Source organism: Chaetura pelagica, unplaced genomic scaffold (genome assembly GCF_000747805.2).
Source record: "Chaetura pelagica isolate M959 unplaced genomic scaffold, ChaPel_1.0 scaffold294, whole genome shotgun sequence".
In the NCBI taxonomy this organism is placed as follows: Eukaryota; Metazoa; Chordata; class Aves; order Apodiformes; family Apodidae; genus Chaetura; species Chaetura pelagica.
In genome coordinates this window covers 1,163,962-1,173,346 of record NW_009953068.1, presented here as the reverse complement: position 1 = coordinate 1,173,346, position 9,385 = coordinate 1,163,962, and the positions used below count along the sequence as shown (strand labels likewise).

The window sequence follows — 9,385 nt, the reverse complement described above, 5'->3', positions numbered from 1 at the left end:
GCTGAGGAGGGGGCCGCCCCCAGCAAGCACGGACCCACTGTTGCAATTTAATTTGTCTGAAACGCTCAGAAGCCTCAGCAAAGCGAGATGTAAAGCTGGGGGGGGTGGGGGGTGGGGGGTGGAGAGGCTAATTTTATGCTCCATTAAAATCTCAGTTTACAATGGAGTGAGGTCAGGAGCAGTGTCACCTGATGGATTATGGACAGAGGTGGATTTCCAGTGGAGCAGCCTGGCTTTAGCACCCTGCAGATTCGGGGAGACAGTGTTACTGCCATGGAAAAGTGTTGGCAATGTGCACACACGGAGGTGCTCAGCCCTGCAGTGCTGCTGGGTGCCAGGGCAGCCTCCCCAGCTGTGCTGCTGAGCCCAGCCCCTGGGCCTGCCGGAGGGGTGGCAGGAGTGAGCTCGCTGGAACTACCACTCTGTAATGCACATTCTTAATGACACAGATTAAAAGTTAATGGATTTTAATTGGATGCAGATGGTGACATGGGGAAAGGGCAAGAATGAGAAGGGAGATCACAGGCTGAGGGTGTTTGAGACGTGTCAAGGCCCCTGCTCTGCTGCCAGCCTCCCTGGGAAGTGGGATGTGGAGTTTTGGGGAGAGCTGATGGAGCATGTCACACACTCTGGAGGTGCCTGCACCCCTCCTGATGGGCAGGTGAGAGGGGGGCAAAGCTGACACTGGCTGTGCTGGAGTGGGCACTGCTTCCCAGGAAGGCTGAGCCCTTTTCCCACACCATCTCCTGCCAGTGCCTGGTTGTTACACTAATTGCGTGGCATTTACCGCTTTGCTCATCGCTGACGTTCAGGATGTACCAGTCCCTGTGTACGGGTGATTTATTACATGGCCACAGAAAGAGCTCGTTTCTTCCCTGGGAAGGGTTTGCTTTTAGCAAGTGCAGGGGCCCGGGGTGGCTGTGCCCAAGGCTTTGCACCCTGTGCAGCCGTGGCACAGGGTGGTGCCCCCGCTGACACGTGTCTCACCTGGAGCTCGACGCCGTAGCCCGTGTAGACGGTGACGTTGTAGGTGCACTCCAGGTAGCTGTGCCGGGGCAGGGGCGGGTAGTCCGTGGAGTCGATGTAGCCCTCAGGGTCGTGGAAGCTCATGCTGCAGAGGACTGAGGGAACTCATGTCAGCCCTGAGGAATGGACTCACCCAGCTCCTCCCTCCTGTGCTCCCACCACCCCAAAACCCAGCACTGGGAGTGCTGACCTGCACCCCACCAGGGCCCTCACCCCCTCCCTGGCTCCCAGCCCCCGGGGGCAGCAGGGCTTACCTGGGGTGGGCTCCGTGGTGGTGACAGTGGTGGTGACAATGGTGGACGTGATGGTTTCTTGGCTCTCCTCTGAGGTGGAGCCATGCACCTTGCTCTCCACATCCTTCATCCACTCAATGGCAGTGCTGGTGGGAGCTGGGGTCGGAGCCTCACCAGTATCACCTGCGCCCTCGGGGAAGGGCTGAGGGGCTGCAGGTGGCAGGGTGGACGGGGAGATCTGCAGCACAGGGAGGCTGGTGGTGGCCTGGCCCTCCCAGGGCAGCTCTGGCTGGCCCTGCTCTGTGCCCCCCATGCCTGTCACTGCCTCTGCTGGAGCACGTGGCTCGTGGGAAGCAGCAGGAAGCCTGGAACTCAGTGGAGTGGCCAGGGAGGCAGCCCTGGGGGGCCCTGGTGGGGTGGGCTTGGGCCTCGGGTGCTTCCTTGCCATGTTGATGTGCTTTAGAGCAGGTGGCTTTTTCTTAGCAGGGAAAGTTTGTTTTGCAGCAGGGGTGGTGGTGGGTGTTGGCAGGACGTGGCTCTGCACCAGCAGTGTTGTCTCCTCCACTGCTGGGTCTGTGCCGTCCTCCGTGGCCGGCAGCAGGTTGAGGGCAGTGGCGTGGCCAAGCATTCCAGCTCCACCGTCTGAACCCATGGCATGGCCAAGCATTCCAGCTCCACTTTCTGAACCCCTGGCATGCCCAAGTCCCTTGGCTCCACCGTCTGAATCCATGGTGTGCCCAAGCTCCCCAGCTCCACCGACCGTCTTGTCCGTCAACTCATCTGCACCAAGAGGGTCTGGGCTGGTGGGGACCAGTGCTGTCCCTGATCCACTGTCTGCAAAAAAAATGGGGAAAAGTGAGACTTGGGCAATTTGGGGCATGAAATTATAGCTGTTCTGGTGGCACAAAATCAGCCCCCCAAGGAGCTGTGGCTGATTGAACCCCTGCTGCCCTCCTGAGCGGGCTCCTTATGGGAAAGCAATAATGAGCCTGCACCAGTTCCCTGCAAGTTGGGTTTGTGCTGAAACTCGGTGGCCTTATCTTGCTGTTTCAGAGCTGCTATTTAGTCTCTTTATCTAGAGGTCACTTGTTCAGGGAGGTTCACTCGCTCCTGCTGAGTTTGTTGCTCTGGCTCGGCCTCTGTGTAAAGCTTTTATTTTTGTGATTGTCATCAGCAAACACGGCTGTTTCAGAGAGGCTGATTAGCCCGAGGCTCGTTCCCATTGTCTTCCCCGGTGGGGAACAGACGCTGATTCCCCGGCTCCCGCGGCCGAGCACCCCCCGCCCTGCCGGGGGGTCTCCCTGGGCAGCCCCAGCGCTGCAATCCGGGATTGTTCAGCACCCAAGGGGCCAGTCTGGCCGCCCTGCGAGGTGTAAAACCCGCGCTGAGCAGCGCCGGGCTCTGCCAGACGCTGCGGAGCTGCCGGGGGCAGAGCCGGCATTTTCCATGGAAACTGCAGTTGCCAGGGAAGGCGATTAATGCGTGGTACTTAAAGACCGTAATTCCAGCCCCCTCAGCTCCCCCGGAGGGTTTGGAGCCCAGGTCTTCGAAATGCAGGGTCCCTGCCCTTGGGGTGGGCAGGCACCGGCTGGACATGGGGGGCCTGTGAGCCCCCAGCCCCGCCGCTGCCCTGGGGCTGCCCAGGCACCTGCTCCTTCTGGGGCTGCACAGGAAGGCACCAACCAGCTCTGAGAAGTGGTTCAGCTCGCCATGTGCTTTGCAGAACCCAACTCCATCCGTTGCTGAGAAGAGCCCTGGCCCCTTTTCCCATGTTGGCAGCCAGGGCACAACTTTTTTCCTGGGACAACGGGGCCCATGGTCAGCACAAGCTGCTGCTCCTGCTCCAGCCGCTGAGCTGCACGCCCAGCCCTGGGCAGCTTAAGGAATTCATTCTTTAATTAGCAGTGGTTCTGCAAATTCATTAGCCAATTCCCTTAGCACATTAGGAGACACTTCACACACATCATCTGCAATCACCAGCTTGTGGTGGCTCTGAATTACCTCCCATGTCTCCCCCCAGGGTGTCTGGGCACCTGGGAGCCCTGTGCCCTCCACTCCTGCCCAAGTGTCTCTGCTTCCCTCCCCACCCTGATCTTGGCTTCCCTGGGCATCCTGCTGCAGGGAGATGGGGGAATCTGTCCCCAGGGCAGTGCCAGAGGCAACTCACTGACACCAGCGGGCACTGGGACAGCTGGGGTGCTCCCACAGAAACCTGGGGCCCTAAAGCTGATGTGTTACCAGAAACAGCAAACCAGCATCCCAGGGTTATTTGTCATCTGGACTCTAATTCTTAACGGATGTTGCCATTAAACCATATTTTATGCTTTCAGAAAGTTGGCTAATTTCTTATTAGATCCTTTGCCAGGATACATTTAAATTATTCTGTCCTTAACAAAGCATGAAATAAAACACTCTGCACAGTGACTCTGTAATGAGATATTTAACAGGCTTTAGTTTGTAAAGGGCAAATGTGTATTTCAGGGAAGTGAACGCAGGCAGGATGGAGTGTGGGGGGGGGTGGAGGCAGAGGGGTACCCTGGCACGGGAGATTAAAAAGGGCATCTTCCACATTCCCAGAAAGAGAAGTGATTAACGATCTGAACTCCAGATTGCATCCCCTCCCCCAAACTGGAGCTGTGCTGCCAGCCCTGCCTGCTGCCTCCCGGAGCTGCCAGCCCCTGCTCCCTCCCTGCTGCCTCAGCACTGCCCCTGCCCCCTGCAGCCCCTGCACAGCCCCTGCCTGCTCCCCTCTGGCTCCCCTGGCTTTCCTCCACTCACTCATGCCTGATGCCTCCTGTCTTGGGAAGGGAACCACCAGCTCTCCTCTCCTGGGGGGCAGAGACCTCCACACACAGAGGGGGTGTCACTGCTTGTGTCCCACCTCCCATGGCCTCTCCAAGTGAGTGAGGCTTCAGGAAAACCACAGAGCAGGTGAAGAAACCAGAGAATCTCTATCCTTAAGGAGGGACTGTAGGAGGTTTCTGTATTTGATATTAGGATCAGGGTGGGCTTTGGTGAGATACTGATCTGATACTGATCTGTCTCCCACCTGCAGGGCCCAGGGGGTAATCACAGTGAGAGACAAGGTTTGAAACTGCCCTAGCACCTTTGGTTTGTTTCTCTCCAGGACTGCAGGGGTCTGTGGCTGTGACTCAGGGCTGGAAGCCCTGCAGCCCCCTCCCCACCCTGCAGCCAGCCAGCTAATGCCTGTGACTTATCAGCAATTCTGTGCATCCACTCTGAGTTACGATAGCAAGAATATCACTGTAAGGGCAGGCAGGAAATGCTGTCAGCTGGAGATGGCTGCCTGGGGGCTTTCCTAGCCAGGCTCTCACTCTGCTGCCCACTGCCAGCATGGGACAAGGCTGTTGAATGTCACCAGAGCTGGAGGATGCCCATGGTCCCTGCCACCAACCAGACTCCACGAGATGCTTGGCCTGGCAGAGCAGGGCCCTTCCTGCCTGCCCAAACCCATCCTGCTCTGCACGAGCAATCAACCTGGAGACACTGAGCTGGTGGAACAGAAATGATCATGTTTGACCTTGATCTAATCTGCTCAACCAGCTCTGGAGGAAGTAAATGCTATCAAGATGTTCAAAAGGTTTATCTTGTATGGTGATCAGGAGCACTCTGCAGTCAGTTCCAGGCTGGAAAGGCTCCTCTAAACCCAAGGAATCCTCTGCAAGCAGCCCCTGCAGCCCCTGCTCCTGGGGTGGCTGTTCCTGCACGGTGGGGCAGAAACATCCAGGACACAGCGGACCACAAGTGACCATAATGCAGAACAACAGCTCATCTCCAGGTCTATTCTGGGATCTGCCTAGATACCAGTATGTAAACAGTGAGGAAGGAAGCTGGGCTCTGGGGAGGACATCTCCAACCAGCTTGCACTCCCCCACGAGTTATACTTAGCTGCTGTTGGAAGCGCTGGCTCCTGGGCTGTGTGTGGGTGTGGGGGGCTGAGCCAGGGGGGCTGGCTGGGGGGCTGCTGGCTGGGGGGTCTCAGAGAGGCAGGGCAGGCAGGGCAGGGGCTGCCAAAGCAGCTCCTCTTGCCTAAGACCCTGTGTGAGCTGGGTGCTTTCCAGCCACCTGAGCAGCACCATCAGCTGCTCGCAGAGGGCCCTGGGCACCAAAACACACACAAATGAGTACAAATGCCCTGGTGAAAGTGGCTGTCAGAGAGAAAAATGAACAGCCCCAAAGACCAATGTGCCTGTGGGCTGTGCCCTCTTGCCCATCCAATCCTTCTGCCTGTAAAGAACAACCAAGTCCTCTGGCATTATTTTTTCAGATGCAAGCAACCTTTTTTTTTCTTTTTTTTTTTTTTCTTTTCCATTTAGGAGAGTTTTCTCTTGTTCTTTTGAACACATTTGTTTTCTGCTACTCAGAAATAAATCTGCTTATTGCCTGTGATCTGTGCACACAGCGACAGCTTTGGGGTTGTGGCCTGGAATTTGCCAGGACAGCCCAAGCGCATTAACCGAGTGAACTGCAATGGATTAAGCAAAAGAGTGAATGAGATTGCAAGGCCAGGAGAATGAAAGAAAACCAATTAAACATGAGCACAAGCTCTCCCCTTTGCCACAGTTTCATAGGCTCCCAGCTCTTGTTCTCCATAAAAGCGAAACAGGCTTTTCAGTGTTCCCTCTCCAAGAGCAGCTGCCCTGTGCTCTGCACAGGGCAGGGACTCCATGGGCTCAGGCAGTTTTCCCCTGCCCAGTGACTGCAATGCCAGTGTTCCCATGTCCCCACATGTCCCCAAGTCCCCGCTGAGGGGGTCCAGCTGCCCTCCTGGGCACAGGGCAGCCCCAGAGGGCCCAGAGGGGAGATGAAAGTTTCAGCTTCTGGACCTTCGTTTGCAAACAAGACTTGCAGACTAAATTTGCAGACCTTCCCCACAGGCAGCAATAAAAATGAAACTGGTGGTACTTAAAGACCACGTACAGCAGCCACGGCTGTGCTGGGGCCTGAGGTGCTCCTGCTGCAGGGAACCCCCAGCTATCCGAGGGCTTTCAAGCAAGAGCACTGCCCAGAGCTTGTTCCAGCCCCAAGAGCCTTCGTGCAGCAGCAGGGGATGGGATGCACAGCATCAAAGCACCAGGAGGAGCTGGCAGCAAAGTGTCTTGTCCACACTGCCCTGCCCATGCTCCAGGACTGGGGATGGTTGAAGGGTCCCCAGGTGTCCCCTGGGATGGGCAGACAGGGGACAGACAAGGCTGTGCTGGGTGGTCAGGCTTGATGCCACCGTGGTGCCCTACCGGGGTCCAGGTGGGACCTCAGCTGGGGGACATCTGCCCAGGGGAGCCCATGGACCCCCTCCTGAGGCCAAGCTGCACAGATGTGCCATTCCCATGGGAGGCTCAGCCCCAGCTCCCCCTCCTCTCCGGGCAGGGACCCACCCCTTGTGGCCCCCTCAGCCCCAAAGCTTCATGCCCAGGACAGAGGGTCCCCAGGACCCCCGCAGCCCCAGCCAGGAGGCAGGACCGTGCGGTGCAGCCCCTGCGGGGCCGCTCCGGGGGGCGGGCAGCTCTGCCTGCTGCCTCCCCCTCAGCCTCGGGGGCTTACAGGAATTAGGGAACTGCAAGCGCTTGATAAAAGGATGCTGAAATAATCAGAAAGTGCTCATTTTGCTGCTGTGCTCCTGAAAGAGAGAAGCCACGAGTGTCTGTGCCTCGGGGCTCCCGTGACTGACGCCGATGCTCCGGGGACGGCGCCGGCATCGCCCGTCGGGTGGTTCCTGTCCGGAGGGTTTGAGGTGATCTGATGAGAGCAGAGACCCTGAGAAGCTTATACAGACACTATTAATGGTGCTCAGCGCCCTGCCCGTCCCACAGGCTCAGGCAGATTGACAGCAGGCAGGGAGCAGCTCATCCTGCTGCACCTCTCACCCCAGTCCTGCCCAGTGCTGGGATCGATCCTGCACCCCCAGCACCCCAACATCCGTGTGTGCCCACCCGGGTGCCAGCTCTAGGGGTGCCCTGCTCGGGCAGGTTGCCCTGGTTGTGGGGATGCCCTGCTTAGGGGGAGCCCTGTTCTCAGGAACAAGTCCTCTTTAAGGTCCCATGGGGGCAGCTGGTCCTGCTCTGCAATAAAGCCAGGCCTGGGTGGGTAAGTGTGGCTTGAGCACAGGGCTTCCCAAAGGTAGGGCATTTCTGTAAGTCAGGCTGTGCTGTGTCTCTCTGGGCTGGGCTCCTTGTGGCACAGCTCCCCTGGCCCCAGCTGAGGTGTGTGCTGGCTGCCCAGGAGCAGGGAGGCATTGCAGCTCCTGGGCCCAGGGCAGTCTGTGAGGACAATGAGCCATTGTGCTTCTGTGAGGTCAGTCAGGGGTGGTGGCTGATGATGGCTGGGGAGGGGGCTCTCTGGGGAGTGGGTGCTTGGGGATGGCACAGGGCACTGTCCTAGTATGGAGAGCCCATGCTCAGGGATGCCCTGTGCTGGCAGAGCTGCTCCTCCAGCCCAGCTGGGGACAAACATTTTGCTTTCCTTTTAAAAGGTGCTGCCTTGATTTATTTGCAGAGAACAGTTCATTTTTTTTTCTCGTGTTCCCTGCCTTGAATGAGGTCTGCTGAAGGGTGAGATGGATGGCACGGGGGGGACAGAGGCAGTGAGGAGCAGGGCCCGAGCTGAGCAGTGAACCTCAGCAGATGGTTCATCTCTGCCTTGTCACAGGCTCCCTGGGCAGCTGAACGGGGCTGTCAGTAGCTGTGATGAGCAGAACTGCCCCTGTGCCCACTGCACCACTGCATGGGGAGGTGGATGGGCTCTGGGAGCAGAGGATCCCCCCACTCCCAGGCTTTCCCAGGCTAGGCAGGTCTCTGGCACTGTGCTCTTGCTCAGCACCAAGCCAGGTGAACCCTGGTGCTCCAGCTGGCACCCACCTCCCCCTACACCAAGGCTCCCTCCTCTCCAAAGCTGCTCCCATGGCTGCATCAATTCTGCTGCTGGCAAAGGGGCCTGCACAGCACACACTGTGCAGATTTCAGTATCAGAGAGGAAAGAAGATAGAGGAGTGTGAACCAAAGATCTGGAATAAAGCAGCTCGAGTCCATCAAAACACCCCAGTGTGATAGATTGGAAATGCTTTGGTTTGGTTTCAGATTTTAAAAGGTTTTTGCCATAGATCTTGAAGAGCAGAAAAGCTTGAATCAAAGTCTTTCATTTTCAAATGCCTGAAAGGTAGAGCCCAGACAGCTGTGTGTCTCCAAACAGGAGGGTGGAGACCTGCTCCTTCCTGCAGTTATAATTCAGCAAATTAAGTTATTTTTCCAATGGGGAAAAAAAAAGTTTTGCTCAAGCACATCCTGAGAGTTCAAGCTATAATCAAATAAAATAGCAGTGAGGTGATCACCAGTGGGTGTCCCAAGGAACCACTGCTAGGCAGATAACTCAGAAGAAGTGAGATGCCCAGGATTTGCATGGGAAGAGGCTGCAGCAGAGGTCAAGGAGCTTCAGGACTCGTCTGTGTCCCATCCCTGTCTGCACATCCCTCCTGTGCTGTCCCCAAGTGCCTCAACTCCAGCAGCAGGTTGGAACCAGCAACTTTCCTGGTTGATCTGGTCCTGCTGTGCCAGGCTCTGTGCTGGGCTGGGGACCTGGCTGGGGGCTGGGGCTGCCAGGGTGGGATCTGGGTGTTTTCCTTCAGTTTTCCTGAATTTCTGAATGCCCTGGGTGGTTCCCAAACTGCTTCAAAATGCTGCTCAATTGGTCATGTGCAGAGGTTTATTTATGCTCACAGGGCTGTGGTCTGAATATTTCATTTAAAAATTTACATCTGTGTCACTAGCAACGCTCAAATAAGGTTGCCATGGAAACAGCTCATTACTGGGGGAGGATGCTGGCAGTGGTGCCCAGCCTGAGGAGCTGTGGCCTGGAAGGACCAGGCCCACACTGTCCTCCCACTGCCCACCCAGCTGTGGCTCCTGCACTGGCAGCAAAGCCCACGCTTGTCAGAAAAGGCAAACAGGAGGAGAAGTGTTTCACTGGCACCTGCTGCCTGTGGTCAAAGCAGGGCTTGGTGAGAACTTGGGGGCCTGCTGTGTCAGCAGGGGACACAGGGCTGGGACACAGCCCAGGGTGGCAGCAAAGACCTGTGCCCACACTTGGCCTCAGCCCTGGGTTGAGACAGGTGG

General features: G+C 57.1%; 1 protein-coding gene across 1 annotated transcript in view; it reads right to left on the bottom strand.

The window, feature by feature from the left end:
- The window catches only part of SEZ6L (seizure related 6 homolog (mouse)-like), a 22,832-nt gene extending 20,132 nt beyond the window's left edge, over window positions 1–2,700 (bottom strand). The window contains exons 1-3 of the mRNA XM_009996860.1: window positions 2,601–2,700; window positions 1,281–2,093; window positions 988–1,121 (exon numbers count right to left, since the gene is read on the bottom strand). Coding sequence (XP_009995162.1) covers window positions 988–1,121; window positions 1,281–2,093; window positions 2,601–2,700 — 1,047 coding nt within the window. The remainder of the gene's footprint in view (window positions 1–987; window positions 1,122–1,280; window positions 2,094–2,600) is intronic.
- Between the last annotated feature and the right edge of the window lie 6,685 nt (window positions 2,701–9,385).